The sequence below is a fragment of the Platichthys flesus genome, chromosome 16 (assembly GCF_949316205.1).
Source record: "Platichthys flesus chromosome 16, fPlaFle2.1, whole genome shotgun sequence".
Taxonomy (NCBI): domain Eukaryota; kingdom Metazoa; phylum Chordata; class Actinopteri; order Pleuronectiformes; family Pleuronectidae; genus Platichthys; species Platichthys flesus.
Window position 1 is genome coordinate 20822327 of NC_084960.1, and position 17989 is coordinate 20840315.

Sequence of the window (17989 nt, forward strand, 5' to 3'; positions counted from 1 at the left end):
TGTCAGTAATCAGGAGAGAATTTATTAAACAGCACAAAAGTCTTGATATCTCCACATGTACACAAAATCAAACATTTCCCCAGAACCAAAGTTACACCCTCCTTCTTTCAACAGGATTCAAGTAATTGTCATTTAATTGCAATGATGAACCAGATTAATAATAAACCACATATGAATAAACCAATTAATCTTTAACAATCCACAGTATTAAGCCAAAAAGCTGTCACTCTGAGAGTCCAAACCAAAACGAAGTTGCCTTCATTAATCCAAGTTATTGTAGATATAAAAGAAACCCTACTTAAACTAATGCTATTTACATCCGTCTCCTAAAACACTTCTTTACGCCTTAAATATCACTCGTTTGGCAAAACAGGTTCTGGATTAAAGTAAAACAAAACAATGATCTTGCTGAGAGAAACTCTTTAAGAAAGTTATTTACAGTTTCAACTTGTTAAGAGTAAAGGAATAAAACAGAGGTCTTTTCTCTAATTGCTCAAACACCTCACACTTCACTGTCTTCATGTTGGTGTAAGAGCAACAGGCCTACAGGCAGCTCCTGTTCAGAATCACTCGGTGACAAACCCCAAATTGACAGTGGGGCCGAACAATGGTGATCATTTCTCCTCTATTTATTTGTGTTTGACAGATATGCAGTTGTATCGCAATCGTGTTAAAGACCCATTCCTGTATCTACTTCCTGTGACCACACAGGGCAGATTAGATCTGAAGTACAAGTACAAATTGATGATAAACAAAACAAGGAACGAGGCGTAACACTCCTAACTCACTCTGCAAGTATTCTAACAAATATCTGCAGTTAATGAACTCCATCTTGCAGGGATAGAACACCTGTGGCTGAGCATGCACAACAACATGTGTCTTTGCATATGTCGGACATTGTTATTTGCATCTGTAGACTGATATCGGGCATGATTCATGCTTCACCCTAGAGGTCTCCACAGGTCCAGGATTTAAAATCCTTTTCAAAACAGGCCACCACGGAAAACTTGTTGAACGTAAATTACATTTAAGTAAATTTAAGTAAGACTTATTATCAGAACAGCCTGATTGGATCTGCTGGGATGTGACACATACTGACAGAGAGCCGAGAGCTTTAAGTACAGAACATGCTCCAACCTGATCAAACTCATCAAAAGAGTCAAGTAGAACACGTCGGTATCTGTCTTAGTTCAGATCAACGTGAACATTTCAGTTCATAAACTAGATCTGCTCATATTGGCTACTGAACAAGCAAAAGATTTCTTAAATAACGATTCAGTAAATTTGTGTTACAATAAGCCCTTTATTGTATTTGAATATATTAGTACTAAGATCACGTAGTCAGTGAAAGTGATCTCTTTAGTATTTCTTTACTGACATGGGTTGATTGAATCAATCTGTAATTAGCCTTTATCAGCTGATAATACTGCTGATGTTTCAATCAGTCAGCTTCCAGAACTGAGGGTCCAAGATGGACCCTCTCTATCATGTGATCAGCAACGGCCCCTCACTGTACTTTACCTGAAGTGTTTTGGTGGGCGATGTAAGAAAGAAATGAAAAAGTAACAATATGGAAATGGAACAAACAGTAAGGTTTAAGTGTTTGTCTGTGTGTGTGCTAGAGTGATAAAACAGTTAATCAATAATAGTCCAAAGTGAACTGAGGATGTTTTATTTATTTCAGTGCCAGTCTTTAAGACTATTGAAACATTCCCACCACTGAACCACATTAAACTGTTTCATTAGTTTGTCTTTTAATCTGCGATTTTTGCCCCTTGATGCTCTAATCTTGGCCTTCAGAATTTAGCCATTTATACTTATAACTTAGCAGAAACAACAACATGACACTTGGGTTTAAATCATGAACTTCAGTTAAAATGCAACTCAAGAAGTGGATTCATCTCGTTACAGGTTAATATATTAAAAAATAAAGAAAAAAAACTGTCGAACTGAGAACTCTTCCAAGCAAAACAATGAAGGGGTTATGTGGGAACCTCAAGTCTTGAGTCATTTCAATTATTACTGCATTTTAAGGCCTTCACACATCTGTTGCTGTCCTTTACCGCTTCAAGAAAGAGTAATCAATAACACCAACGTAAAAGCATATATCATGTGATCAAACACAGAAACAAGCCATGAAGATACTGCACCAAGAAGACCTGGAAAAAAGCACAAATAAATACATCTATCATTGAAAGACTTGAGGGGTTACAATATTAAGGCAATGCAGTGGCATGTTCTTGGTGTTTTTCTCTCATGGAATTCTGGACGATTAAAAAGAAAAGCAAATATTACACTCAATTAAATAAACTCTTCATTTGCACATTAACAAAAAAAATCTTTAGGGTTTCTGTATCCACTATACCTGACAGCAGTTTCGCTGGACTCAGTCTGACACGCTGCTCTTCACAGTAGCAATGCCCCGACCACCTCCCCAAACACCCTGTGTTACTTCTACCCCTTTCCTTTTTTTGAGTTCTCAGAAACCAGACAAACTGCTCCCACAGCAGTAGCACAACCTCGTTTGTAGCAATCTCATGGTGTGTTCAGATCAAAATAATTTCCCCATGCTGTGATTTCATACTAAATCCAAGCAGTGAGGCAAATTTGTGCCGGTTCACATGAACGTTCAATTTGAGCAAAAGAAATGGACATAATTATTGTTGTCGTCTGTGGACAGTGAGTTCTATAATAAATCTGCACTTTATAGAAACAGCAAGAGTAGGAGGACCAGGTTGAATCTGGAAGTACTAATGTGAATACAGCCATCATTTTTCTTTACAACAAACAAAGTCAGCACAACCCTTCTCTACCTTCTCCAGTCACTCCACAATCAGTCAAGGGGCCAAACTCGCATTTGGCAAAAATCGACTTTGTGATTGTTCTGAACACACCATAACAGGGTATATTCCCCCAGTACAGTCAGTACAATGCTCAAGGTTTCCTCTAAAAAATGAATTACAAGCGATGACTCGTGGGCAAGCAACATGGCTGCCATTGGGGCTAAATAAAATAAAACAACTCGAATTGTAAATAAAACTCAGCAAATAATGGAGAAATAAGGGATTAAAGACTGGTCCAGGGGATAGGTCACACCCCACTCTAGTGAATGTAGGCCCGGTAGACTGCAGAAATATCATTGTCTGACTGGTCCAGTGCCTTAGCCCTCTTGTAAACCTGCACAGGGAAAGAAAGCAAAACAATAGTTTTAGTTGCATTGCAGAGTGTTGTTAAAATGTTGCAGGTTTCATAACTGTCATCGACTGACTGTGCTTGAGCGGTCTTCTATGTAGACGACTTGGATACTGATAACCTCCAGTCACATTTGAACCCTAGAAAACTAACCGAGCCCAAACCGAACCTAATGCAATTAATATGAGCATGTGAAGTGTATAAAACAAAATCTCGCCACTACATGTACCATCCCCCCCATCATGTACTCAGATTGACTGGAGTTGTTTAAGACTCAAATCAGAGCTTGCAAAATGTTGGTGAGTACCTTTGGCTACATCTGAAGAGTGAAAATCGTTTAGTTTGGAAATCGTGTATTTTGAACAAGACCCCCACCCAGCTCGTTTCATCTAGGAAATTACAATGTTTCCTAATAAATTCAGTGTTTCTTCAGCAGTCAGTGAAATCTACCTGATAAATTTCAACTATACAAACAAATATCCATGTGTATTGAAAGGAGACAGGCAGTCTTTGATCACCAACTCAGAAACAAAGAAGAAAAGTTGTTTTGTTGTAAAGAAATAATTCTAAGACATTAAAAAAGCGATCCACCTAAAATTGATAATAAATATAAGAACAGAGTGGTACCTCATTGGCAGCCGCAGCCATTGGGGTTGGATGGTTGGCCATGTCGCCCATGGAGATGGCCAGCCTCAGATCCTTCTGAATATGTTTCAAATAGTAGTCTGGTTTAAAGTTGCCCTGTAAAATATCTGGAAATTGCAGGAGGAAATGTTATTATATCATTACATTCAAAAATACCTCACATTATTTTAAGCTTTTCATGCCAAATTACTTACTTTGGCATTTCTGGTCCACAAAGGTGCTCGCCATCTGGCCCTGGCACAGGATGTCCAGGAAGGTCTGCTGTGATTGGCCAGTTGCCTGGGCCAGAGTAAGTCCCTCTGCAATGGTGGCCATGAAGCTGCCCTGCACCATATTGAGGATCAGCATCATCCTCGCTGCATTCCCTGCTTCACCTTGATTAAAAACACATTTTGACACATAAAGAAAAAGAGAAATACGGAACAGTCTAAACCCAAAATATGAATGTAGATAACATACCTAGGAAGAAGGAAGTCTTTCCCATGGCCTGGAAGCAGCTGCTGCAGTCCTCATAGACTGTCCTGTCACCAGCTGCCACGATAACCAGCATCCCATCATTGGAGAGCTGCTGGCTTCCTGCCACTGGAGCCTCCAGGAAACGGCCGCCCCGCAACGTGATCACCTCAAATTCAAACATTGAAAAAGGAACTTTTAAAGAAGAAATGCTTATTATTTTATCATTTGGAATATGTGTTTGGGTGCATACCTGTGAGAGCTCTGTGATGGTCTCTGGGTCAACAGTGGACATCTCCACATAGCATTTCCCTGGCCTGATTCCCTGCAGCACCCCACTGGGTCCGAGCACCAACTGCAGAGCAACAAATACAGGCGTAGAAAGGGTTTTACCCAGAATCCAGCAATACACAACCCAGCAGTAAGCCCTTTTGTGTTGTTGAGATGATACTCACATCCCGGGCGGCCTTTGGGTCTGAGACGCAGGAAAAGGTGATGTCACACGTGGAAGCCACCTCTGCAGGAGTTCGACCTAACCTGGCACCCTCTTGAATGAACAGGTCACACTGAAATAGAGCGGGCAAGGGTCATTAGCGGCAGAAACAATTAATTGACATGATTGTTCAACCAGTTCACGAAAAAGCAGCCTCATTCTTTTTCTCTGCCTTTGGCTGCATCTACATTGATGGACATTTTAAGTGTAAAACTAAAACAATCACTTCTCTGGAATGTTCAGGTGAGAGGTGGCCCAGCAGGCAGCAGGAAGTAACTGATCAATTCTGCTGCTGAGATCACGGTGAGATTTTTTGTTTACTCCACAATCTACACCAGCATTGGTCCTCATCACAAACACTCTTTTCACTTCTTTGCAGATGTCGTCTACATGTCGCATTTCTCATTCATCCAACGATATTTGTAGTCTTTGTTTATTTCATTTCTGTGTTTGTCTTGTGTTAGACCTGAAATGGTCAAAGTACGGTCCGCCGAACTTGTCCAAATATAAAACATTTGAAGAAATTGTACTTTATTTTTTCTAGTTGTTCTGGGTTTGTACCCTCGGGTTGAATGCAATTATTGTAAGACGCTTGGGATAAAAGCGTCAGCTAAATTAAATTTGACCGGGAGTGTGGTGTATAGGGCTCGAAAGGGCACATGATCTCCCTTCACTTTTTCAATTTGACCTGTGAGCCCTTCTGTAAAATGAGCGGATCAAGGAAACAAAAAATGGACAATGAGTGCAGAGTGTTTAGCACGGAGTGGCCGAGAAACTTTCGCAGTTTTCAAGGCAACATCAGCCGTCACTTTGCTACAAATCATGCTAACTACGCTAGCAAGCAGTCAACACAAGAACTGGTAGCTATGCCTCAGAGGTTGGCGGCTAATTTACAGACTCAGCAACTTTTTTTTTCACCGACAAATTGCGATTCAAGAGTCAACTACCAAGGCAAGTTTTTTGGTGGCATTCGAAATAGCAACGGCTAGCAAGCCTTTCTACGAAGGAGAGTTTTTGTTAAATTGGCTTGCAAATAAATCCTTTGCTACTTGTTGTTCATTTCACCCTTTAGTCTCTCAGCCTTTGGGAATGAGTAGTATTGACTTTCACTCAAGTCTACGCATAGTCTGCTTGAATCCAGTGTTACCCCAACATGCATTTAGCAGTGGCGGAACATACATTTCATAAAAACAAGCACCAAGGAGGCCTCTCGTGAGAGTTATCGACTTATCATACGATAAATGAACTTGATAACTTTGGTGACCTCGGTAAATTGCACATTACACACACACCTGCGTGGCCCTTCTTTGATTAGTTTTTACCATACAATTGCTGGGTGTTCTTGTCAAGGAAGACAAGAACGGTCAGCAGTGTTAATTTTGTTGACGAAAACGATGACGAAATATATTCGTTAACGACCTTTTTTGCATGACGAAGACGAGACGAAGACGTAACGAAAACGGATCTTTGAAATTAAAACGGACTAAATCTATTTTTAACTTTCGTTGACGAGACGAGACGAAAATGTTGGTGGTTGACTAAGTCACGATAGTTTTTTGAACATCATCGTATCAGGCCGTCATAAAGTAGCAGGAGCGGGGGCGAGTGAGTCTGTGTGTGTGTGTCTGTGCGCTCCCAGATAGCGCACTGGTCCCGAGGCTCCGCCCCCCGCCCAGCTATTAGGCTGCAGCTATATGTTTTTATAGAAAAGGAGTTTAATTTGGCTATTAAATGTGACTAAAACTAGACTAAAATGGAATTCGTTTTAGTCGACTAAAACTAGACTAAAACTAAGAAGGATAAAAATGACTAAATGTGACTAAAACTAAAATGCATTTTCGTCAAAAGACTAAGACTTAATCAAAAATAGCTGCCAAAATTAACACTGACAGAAATGTAGTTGCTCATAATATGCAATACTGCTTTGTTCCATTTGAGTATTTTCCGTGATACACAAGGACGATTTTGGCAATTTAGTTTTATTTGTCTGTTCACTTTACTGGCAGAATGTTATAATTTGACTATTTTATTTGTATCTATAATCTAGTTTTTTGTCACTTAATCTTTTGTATTTATGATTGTAATGACTGTAGATTAAATTCGTTATATTCACTTTATCGTCATTACATAGTACAGGCATGATCAAACAAAATTAGGTGGGTTTAACCCAGGGGTCGGCAACCCGCGACTCTTCAGCCCCTTTGAAGTGGCTCCCTGTACAGTGTTGTGCATGTTGCGTGTATTTGTCGCGAACGGTGAACTTAACGAAACAGTTTTTTAAATAATCATCGTATCAGGCCGTCATGAAATACCGGGACCGGGCGAATGTGTGTGTGTGTGTGTGTGTGCGCGAGCACACAGGCCCCAGGGCTCCGCCCCGCTCACTCGCTCAGAGACGCACACAGTGAGCCCAGAGCTCGTTCACATGAAGCAGCTGCTCAGTGGCTGACAACAAAATATGTAACGCTTAAAGACATTTCCAGAGCAAGCACACAGCATTTGCTGAAAAGTACCAAGCTGGAGATGAGCAAAAAAAAAAAAAATCATAGTTCTGTGTTTCATTTATTTCAAGATAGGCCTACACATTTTGGTATTTTGCTCTACTCTTCATAAGAGTTTGGTGTAAACTTAGGTATTTGTTTATACCAAACAAATATAGTTTACACCAAACAAATATAGCAAAAGTTTTTTTTAAATTGTCGTTCTATAATTTAATAAATACAACAAACTAGTTTTTAAATATATTGGATAACTATATATTTAACTTTATAACCTGTGTTATCAAATATGTTTTGCAGCTCCAGACTGATTTCATTTGGGGGAAGAGGGGGCGAAATGGCTCTTGCCATAGTAAAGGTGGCCTACCCCTGGTCTAACAAGAAGTGCAATCAGCAATTAGCTCCACATATAATACAACAGTATATTCAGAGGTGCAATGAAGTGGATTGGATATGGGAACCATGTTTCGATAGTATATAATTCTTCTATAATATAAACATTGTTCCAAATTTCTTTACCGTCACTGCTACAACTGCTACATCCTGGGGGGAAACACTGATCTTTATATTATAATAATAATAAAGTAATTTTAAAATGTGAAATGTGACAGAGATAATTAACACTAAATCAAATCAAAGATGTTAATCAGTGATGGTGAGGTTTCCTATGTGACAGTGACTGTAAGCACCTTTTCTGCTGTGCGATTCCACACAGTGACCACGTGACCCATTTTCAGCAGGTTAGACACTATTCCACTGCCCATCAGCCCCAGACCCAGGAAACCTATCCTGGAGGGACGAATCAAAAAGAAAAATGTTAAAACATAAGTAAACAAATAATAAAATGAAACACTAACATTCATTTACACTCAGAGTAATTTATTAAGAAAACCTATACATCTGCCTTACTTTGCATTCAGCCAATAATATGGCAATAGTGCAGGATATGAAACCCTGCAGATATAGGCTATAGGCTTGCGTAGGTCAGTCACTTGTGAAGACCATCATCATTCCCCCCCAAACCCCTAAACTGAACGGATTGCAAAGTAGCAGAAGAAGCAGATTTGCGGGCTGACCAAGGCAGAGAAGTGCGCTTCCGATAATAACGGTCGACGGCTGCTCTCACACGAATTTTCACCTCGCAGCACTTTTGCCTCTGGTGTGTTCCTGGCGTCATGTGAGGCGCCTGGCCCTACAGTCAATTTTTATTTGTTTCCTAATTGCAGATCACTCTTATGATTATTTGAGAGAGAATATCAGACATTTGTCAGTAACTCATACCGCAGCAGATGTCTTATGCAAAGAGTGTAATGTAGACTTGATGCATCAACGTTCTCTGACAAGTTATTTCTCTCATCGCATTTGCAGATATGGCTTTACAGCTCAATTTAGTTATTTTAATAATTGGTGTTTAGTAATGCTGCAGTCAGCATGTGTTAATACCTTTTATCTGTGGGTGTGATGCTGCCATTGATGGCTGTGCTGTCGGCTGCTTGGATAGATGTTGACCCTGTGTCCTTCACAAAAACATAAGAGTAATAAAACTGTCAATATCATAATCAACGGGACAAAATCGAATCACGTGTTGCGACACATTATGCTTAAGATAATGTGAAATTGTTTCAAAGACTACAGTTGAAATGTAAAGCCAATCAACTGCTACAAGTAAAAAGATGGTTCAAGTAAATCTCTAAAAGTTTAAACATTTTACCGGGTACTGTATCAACAAATTATTAAAGTTTAAACATTTTACCAGTTACTGTAACAAAAATGATTTTACTTTACCTCTTCAATGATCTTCAGGCGTTTGCTGATGGGTTCCATTGATGAGGCTGGCTGTGGGCAGGGAGGAAACAAACCATTCAATTGAGGTGTGGATCAGGTGGGTCGTTTGATCACTTTCCTCAACAATGTTAGATATTTCTATTATTTTCTCAGGAAATTATGCGTGCATATTAATAGAAAATACATATTTATGGTGTGAACATCTATGAGTTTTATGCATTTTGCTGGACACAACTTTTTCCATTATAAAAGTGACACAAGTTTAGGATTGTTTGGCTTTGGTGGAGATAAGCCCTCTATTGAAAGTTTTTTTTGACTTCTGCTCTTTATGTTTATTATTATTATTATTATTATTTATCCACATTGTTTGACTTTATTTTCTTGCCTTATGCCTGTCCTTTGCAGAGCACTAGTGTATCAGTAACCACTAGTTTGTGGTACGTGCTATATAAATAAACATTGTTACAACTGCGCCAGTGTTTTGTATCGAGTGCCGATTGTAGAGGTGGCATTGAGCAAATCCCCTGTAAGTTGAAAAAGGAGGGGGATTTATCACTTTAGCTGCAGGCTGTTTCGGTTTAACTGCTACAGGCCTACATTGGTGCAAGTTTCTGGTGGGGGGATCACACTGCAGCTATTGGCATGTAGTTGGGTGTGTCTAGATAGAAGAGACCAAGATAACATTACGTGCTACATTAACTTCCCTACTGATCTAATCAGATTCAAGCTGACAAATTCAGAGCCAAACTCAAGCCCACAGAATGTCAGAGACCCCGCTCAGATCTGGTATTAGAATTCACTCTGAGCGATCTGATCCCAAATGGTGAGCACTAAGTTCAGTTCACATTCAAATGCATCCCGAGATCTGATCCCTCAGTCAACTTTCAGAGGTGGTTTGAGACGAACGTGGCACATTCTTTAAGAAGTGTATACCCAAATTCTTCCTGGTCTACATTAAAGGGCCGTCTTCTCGGCTGATGTCATCTGCCTCCTAGAGTTTAATTATGTTGACGCTTCTCAGTGTCCGTACGTTGATGTGTTTGTAACCCCAATATCAAAACTGATCACCACATACTGTCTAATACGTTTCTTAAATTGGTCGGTTGCAATAAAAACAAGAAAATATCTTCATGTTCAGGTTGAGACAACAACTCCTCCCTGTGAAAGGGAAAGAAAAGGTGTAGAAGTGACAGTGTTGGGCAGCATGTTTCCTCGTACCTTCTCAGACTGGCTCAGAAGGAAGTGATGGAAATGTGGGTCGTCCTTTACAGGCTGCAACAGAACAAGAGTTCAGTGGGACAGTGTTCTCTATGGATAGAGCCCCTTGAGCCTGCATTGCATAGTGCTGACATGTCAGGGCTCTTTTTACAGTGCGCCATGTTTTCCTACACGTCTTCCAAGAGCATGGCTTTTAATTTTAAGAGCATCATTTCATGTTCTGACAATCTGATGTTTGCCTTAAAAACCTTGCCCTCTTTTAGATACCTTCTGCTCAAGTGCAAATGTTCTCTGCTCCTGCTCATACCTGTTGTCTGCGCTATGGCCCTGTTCACACGAGGCATTCACAAGTGTCTTGGATGATCCGATTTAAGGTGGATGGGTAAAGACACATTGAGATTCGATCACTCAGACCAAATTCTTTCTTTAGAGTAGATGCTGTGTCCTCGGACTAAGGTGACGCATTCAACCCAGTTGTCTGGACATTTTCCAGAGTTCATGTCTGAAAACGGCTTTAGAGTTGGAGCAGAGTCAAATCTGAACTTGAGCTGGGGCTGTTGGGAGAGAGCAGAGTTTTGATGAAAGTCTGGGAATTTCTGAAAGTGAAAAGAAGAAACAATATTCTCAACTTTAAACTACTCTACCCTTGATTATAGATGGGTAAGAAAACTCCATGCAGTTTCTGGTAAGCAGTTCATACAAAGATAAAAAAAATGGGACTAAGCCCGGAAGTGTTGATCATGAAAGACCATTTTAAACTCTCCTCAATGCACTACAATAAACAGAAACACTAATGCGAAATGTTTATGTTCATTATTCATTGTTATATAAAAAAAAGTATATTCATTGGCTGAATGTGGAGTCTCACAACAGGTAAACAAACAGTTTTCTATTCAAAAGAGCCAGAGCTCCAACAAACAAAGTTCTTCATCTGACAACTGGGAAGTTGCTTTCACTGGTAATGTCCACAATTTCTGTTTTAACATCAGTTGATTCCACAGACCATACACTGATCTGATACTCTTCTAGCCAAACAGTGAAAAGGAATTACAAATTAAAAAAGGTGTCTAACAGTGTTTTCCGAAACCAAACAACTTTGATTCCAGTAACTTCAGATACACTGCACCTCTACTTAAAATGACACATTCAACCAAAACAACCAGCCATTATCTGCTTCTTCCCATTCAAGTGGAAACTGGTTAGGTTTGAATGATTCCTAAATACACAATTACATGCTTTCACAGTTCCACTAAACAACATTTACGGACTAAGCAGACTAAAATCCATTTTAGAGGTAGAGGAAATGGTTATATTTTACATATGGGCTGATACAATTCAAAATCAATGAAGCAGCAGTACAAGCTCTACTTGTTGAATTAAATTGTATTGAATGACGCAAAATCTACATTCAAAAGGGTTTGCAGCAGGGCAGATGCACTGTTTCCAGTATGAACAATAACTACTTATAATAGGTCTGGCAATCCCAAGACAATGTTGCACACAAGCTATGTAGGTACATTATGCCACTACAAATATTTGTATCCATGAGTGTGGCCTGATGGCCCAAAACTCTTACACTGCATTTACCACAATCTAAGTCAGTCTTTCAACATATTGATTCTTTGTGTCTGGTTTTGAATGGCCTTCCAGGGCACATTACACGGTGGTACCAGACCTAACCCCAACACACATTTCTGAGCCACATTTCAGTTTCTGAGCTGTGACTGAAACGGTTAACTGCTTACTGGCAACACAAACAGCGCCGCACATATGTAGTGTACATTACACTCAACTCTGGTGGCAACACCCTCTCTACATGAAAAAATTTAATGAAGCACCCTGAATCACATTGATACATTTGAAAGTAGAGGGATGCTCAGTGTTTGACTGCTTGTGTGGCCTCATGACGAGCAAATAAGCCGGCAGTTGACAGTTGATGACGAGTTTGGACTATTTTGCTGTACTGACATCCAACACATGTTTAATTATTGTATTTGGTTTAGGGTTTATTAATTGTGTGATTTAGTTATGTAGAGATTTGCATTTTATTTTTATATTTAAGTTAAGTAAACATGTAACTACCAATTTGTCTTTGCATATAAAAAGGTAGTTTCTATAGTCACGTTTTTTTATTTTTATGATTATTATTCTTAATATATATTATTTATAATCCTAAACATTTAGACCTTTTGGACTTGCTAAGTTCTATGTAGTTTTTGTGCGTTAAGTGAACCAACCATTTGTGTGAAACTGTTTCTACTGACATTAAAAAGACCGGTTAATGACTCATGTATTTGCAGCTGCAATGTTTGTTTACATGCACGTACACAAACCTGGTGATCATACAATTCAGAACAGTTTATCCAGGAATGGTCATCAACCCTGGTCCTGACGAGCAGGCTGCTAATAGAAGGCAGGAGGCTAACCTGGAAATCAGGTCAACTCAACCAAACCTCAGCCTGCTTTTGGGTCTCCACATCCAGAGTTGTTGACCATCTCAGAAGCACATGTCAAATAGACAGTTGTTGAGGTGTCCAGAGTGTGCACCCAACAGGTCAGAAGGGAAAAGTCAGCAGTTGTTGGTGAGTAAAGCCAAAGGTTAAAGTTCAGGTAGAAGAACAGCAAGGTAAGGCAGGCTTTGTTGGAGAGGGGGGGCGGGGGGGTTCACCTACACTGCTTTCCCAATTGAATCCTGAGCCAGGTCCAGCCCCCAGCCTCTCAATAGTGGATGGCTCGGGGTCAGAGTCAGTCAAGTCCTTAAGGAGGAGAGAGACACATATTCACCTTTGAAATCAAAGGGTGAATTTGTTGCTGGTCTACTGTAGTGGGGGACTTTTCACTTGTAAGGAGAGACAATGTTGAGTGGATTCCATTCACCTCCACTGTTTAGGGCAGAGGTAGAAATCCCTGGACACACAAAACTGCCCTGATCTGCATTAATGTAGACAGGGGAGAAACCCCTTTAGGCGAGGTTACTGATGTCAGGTGGCTGTTGATCTGGCAACATCCGCCCCTGCTGCTGTGATACTGCAGGTATCACGCTGGTAGACAATCCTATTAAGTGCAGATGACTGAGGAATTAAAAAACTGGATTTTGAAAACAACATACTGTGAGGAGGACAGCTGATGACAATTCTAATGCAGGAACAGAATGCTAAAAAAAATATAACTGATGAAACCTGACAAAATGTGTACTTCAGCCTCTTTCTTTGTATTTTTGTGGTTTTTAACAGTCTAGAAATTATTTAACATCATATCAGCTTTTACACTACATTTCACTAGTATACAACAATACATTTACCGCTTTAGAGCACTATGGTTAGTGTACCTTATCACTTGAATTATATATATCCACATTCACTTTATAGGTGACAGCTTGCAACCTCAAAGTTAACTTTAGTTTGAGTGTAAAATCCATGACCGCAACAGTGAGGATAAATGTTTATGAAATCAATTTGAGTCTTTAAGACCTGCAGACAGTGTTTATTAAGTGGAACAAAACCCTGCAGGACCAGTCTTGTGGTATGGTTAAAGAAATCAACGCCAGGACAGAACTGAAGAAGGGGCAATGCTATTTAAATCTTGTTCATTTCCCCTGCACTGTGAGGCTGTGTGTTCTATTCCCACTTCTGCCTGACATTGACAAATCTGTAAATACTAATGAGGCCTGGAAGCACAGACTGTCCTATGGTCGGTAATATAAATCCAGACCTGTAGTAATAGTGGTACTTTTAGGTTTGAGTATTTTTCTTCCGTCCACGAAGCTGGTGCACTTTATGCTAATCTGCTAACACCAGCAGGTTAAGTTTGAAATAATACAAAAATCAATCAGTTCACTGGACAACTAGAGTCAGTGCAGCTCAGAACAAATAAACTCTCTGATGTCAGACTGAGCTCATTTCACATTAACTACTCTTCTCTTCTGACATCAACTAAGCTTCTGTTTATGATTGTTTGTTCATCATCAGAAAATAAGAGATAAAAAAAAGCTCAGCAGAATAACTTAGAGATAAAATCCCTATGCTCATTTACAGGGCATCATTTGGTAGACTCTTAAAATTATTTGCGTTGTTCTCATTGTAGTTATTTGATAGTAGATACATTTGTTAAATGTCACTTTTGGATATCACTGTGACCAAGTCAGCCTGCAGGTATCAGTGTTTCTTTTCATAATCAGAACTTACTTCACTTTTCTGATGATCTTGCTTATAATAAACAACTCTTGTAGCTGAATAAGAGAACCCTTTAAACCCCAAAGTTAACAGCAATGTTGGTAACCTCTGACAGTGGTTGGTGGCTAATTGGAATTTAGTATCATCGTCTGAGCGGTGCAAAAGTTGAGTTCCATGAAGTGGAAAATAACTTTTATTTATTAATTTTTAACATAGTTATCTTAGTGGAGACTGGATGACTTGACCATATATTTTTGGGGAATCAGACTATTGTCTATCTTGTTTTAAAGGTGAATAGAAATATAGGTCACATATATCATTCTCCGAAAAGAAATCAAACAATCCTTCAGACAGCGAGAGGATCTAAATGGGGGAAAAGGATGTGGCTCAGTTCTGACAAAATCTGAATCTATTAAGTGAGTTTCCCTCTCTTTTAAATGCCAAATATTGAGAAACTCTTCAACTTATGCTGACAGATTTTTTTTTTTGTATCTCTTCGGTGTCCAACTGACCTTCTCAGAAGGGTCCTTCAGTGCACTAAGATCCTCATCATCCTCCTCCAGTATTTTCAGTGGCTTGTTAGGTGTCTTCTTTCCCTTTGAATCTCCTTTACCCTCTGGGTTCTGTCAAAAAACACTTGTGGTCAGTGCTACCTTTTCAGCATCTTTTGAATGAGGCAAGGCTTTCAATACGGCCTGATTGAGCAGGTTCGGGTACACTGAACGAAAGAGAAAAGAGCTAGTGAATGCAGGGGACAGATGTTCTGCACACACCATTAGTCCACCTGTATAAACATTGGCTGAGACTGAATCTGATCCTGACGAGAATTCCACTACTGAGTAGGAGTCACTGAGATGAGCATCACTTAATTGCTCTTCATTTTCAGCCCAAGTTTCCATACTTATTGATTGGACCAAAATCTAGGAATTATGTTGATTACTGATCAATTATTTCTGGTACTTTGAAATGAAGGGAAGTATTCTGCAGATTGAACGACAGTGAAGATAATGAGCAAACATGATCCCTATATGTATTTATAATGGTTCTGCTGTGGCATAAGAACAGGATTGGGTATTACTGCAACGGATTGTCATGTTTACCTTGGTAACAAGATAACTTCTTTAATACATCAGGCACCAGATGCGCCCACTCTAATCCATCAGAATTTACTGAACATTGTCAGCTGTTAGGATTACTTTTAGGGATTTGTTTTCTAAAAGAGAAAATCTAAATAAAGAGATTGTGCTGATCAATGCGTTAGGTAAGACTGTGTCTTAACCAACGTGTGTCATCCATAAAGCAGATAACACGCATGTTATTCATGATGGAGGTTTATAATTGTGCCAGGGCTACATACAAACAGAGGATGATGCTGTTACAGTTCACTCTGTTAGCTACTCAATCGATATTTTCAATCATCATCAAGAATGTGCAGATTCCAGATCCCCATCAGGATAATCGAGATTGTGCCACGCAAGAGGTATTTTGTGTCAAACTGTGCATTTCTTTAGCGTACAGCCACTGTACTTCAAGCTGTATGTATGTCCATAAAGTCAAGCATGGCTTCAACCTACACCAGTCAGAAATGTGTGTATTATGCAAATATGTATACCAATAATCTATATTGAGAGCAGAGTACATTTAAATTGAATGTCTCACCTGTTCTTTACCCTTTGCTTTCTTTAGGAAGTCTTCCACTGCATCAACCGCCTGCTGGAAGCGCTTTCCTTTATTTATCTTGATCATCTCCTCTTTGTGGGCGTGATAGGGCTTCAGCTGTTCTACTTTAATCCAGGCACTGCACGGACACACAACTTTTAGACATTTGCTGGAGAAGACACTGCAGTCTCAATCAGAACAAGAAGATTACAATTCAAACTTACTGGTCTTCAGTTCCAAAGAATTTCACAAAATGGCATTTTTTACCCCTGGGCTTTTTCAGGTCCTTTGGAGGGCTTACTACCTGTAACGTGAATAAAGGTTTTAGTGTCATGTAAATTGTAGTATTGATTTGAACCAGCTAGTGTATTTTGTCCTTACCTTTCCTGGCCATGGTGGGTAACGCCCAAGCTTCCCCCTAGAATAAGAGAGATACATTAGCCATGGCCTTTATTGCTGGCACCACAGAACATATTTGGTACAAACAATATTTGTTTATAATACAGTTTATGATGAAATACAAAAAAATGCTGGTTTTAGAAGTCCAAGTTCTGGTATAGCTGCTCGTGTTTGGATGACATTTGACTTCAAACCTTTGGCTTCTTTTCCTGAATTAAAAATGTGTTTTAAAGAAAAGTCCTTACTGTTTTGAATGTGTACCAAATGTATTATCAGAAAAAAAACTAAAACAGGTTTATCCTGATTCTCGTGACACAAGACAGCAAATCCGGTCAACTGTATTTCGCAACTAGAAAACACAAGGGGGGAGCAGTAATGGCTTAAATAAAAAGTGAGGCACAAGTTGTTAGTTTGTTTATCTCATGGTGAGTTTCATTCTGGGTTGTTTGCCTTTGTGTCCTCATAACAAGCATTTCCTGTAAACATGTTTGGGGCAGGCCCGGGTTAAGTGGAATACTGTTTTAATACAGCCAACTGCGTGATTACATTAAATTCTGACAGCTGATGTTTCCAATGACAGGAGAAATACAAGCCGCTCTACTTGCTGGTGCGGTGGAGCTTTGTGATAATACAAACATTGTGATTTTACATCGGGTTATTTATTAGATTTTTACCTAAAAGGATCACGTGGTAATTTACATCATCGACGAGTGGACTATTACGGTTTAAATAAATTGATAAGCACTAATACGAAGTCCTTTATTAGTTCCGCAATGGGGAAATGTGCAATGTCTCGGGACGTGGGACGCCACTACACAGGACAACCTGCCCCTCTCTCCCCTGGTGATACCAACGCCATTAAGCTGGAGCGACCGGTTCGTCGTCGCTCTCCGCACAGATGAGCCTCATCTCCGGGTTAAACCTCAGCTCGGAGAAGTGGCTGCTACACTTCACCCGGAAGCCGAGCAGAGCACCAGAGGAGGTCCACTGCAGCTACGCAGCTAGCAGAGCCCACAGCACTTCAACAACACGATACAATACGAAGTGTTGGACGAAAATAAACAAATGCACACGTCGTCGAAAGAAAGAAAACGACAACAGACGAGGCTATGTTTGGATAAACGGTTTTCTTCAGCTATAAAGCCTCCGTGTCGCCTGGCCGCTTGCTAGCAGCTAACGACGGCTGCTGGCTGAGTCAGCTCAGTTAGCAATTTGTTTTGGTAGACTATCATCTGACCAAGTGCGCGTACACGTCCGCGAACTACGCCTGTTCGGAGCCCACAGACACAAACATAAGCGCGGAACTGTCGAGTGCGATATAGGAAGTCATTTCACAGTGTTTCAATGGGATCTCACCACACTAGGTCCCCGATCCTCAGATGCACCGTCGCCATCTTACAACTTTAATAAAACGTCGCACTGAATGAGGAGGAAGACAACACACACCCACTAATCACATGTGACGACAAGCCGTC

The 17989-nt window shown here is 40.0% G+C and overlaps 1 protein-coding gene across 4 annotated transcripts; it reads right to left on the reverse strand.

The window, feature by feature from the left end:
- Positions 1-17989, reverse strand: glyr1 (glyoxylate reductase 1 homolog (Arabidopsis)). 4 transcript variants are annotated; one of them, XM_062407156.1, is made up of 16 exons: positions 17871-17989; positions 16497-16533; positions 16340-16419; positions 16116-16254; positions 14969-15079; positions 12957-13040; positions 10285-10338; positions 9067-9117; positions 8725-8798; positions 7971-8070; positions 4746-4856; positions 4544-4645; positions 4297-4459; positions 4032-4211; positions 3820-3944; positions 1-3177 (listed from the first exon to the last, which is right to left on the reverse strand). In XM_062407156.1, the coding sequence occupies exons 1-16, from the start codon at positions 17906-17908 to the stop codon at positions 3103-3105; spliced, it is 1524 nt and encodes a 507-aa protein (XP_062263140.1). In that variant the 5' UTR covers positions 17909-17989; the 3' UTR covers positions 1-3102. The 4 variants fall into 4 exon arrangements, with proteins under 4 accessions (XP_062263140.1, XP_062263142.1, XP_062263141.1 ...); XM_062407158.1 differs by lacking the exon at positions 12957-13040; XM_062407157.1 differs by lacking the exon at positions 10285-10338.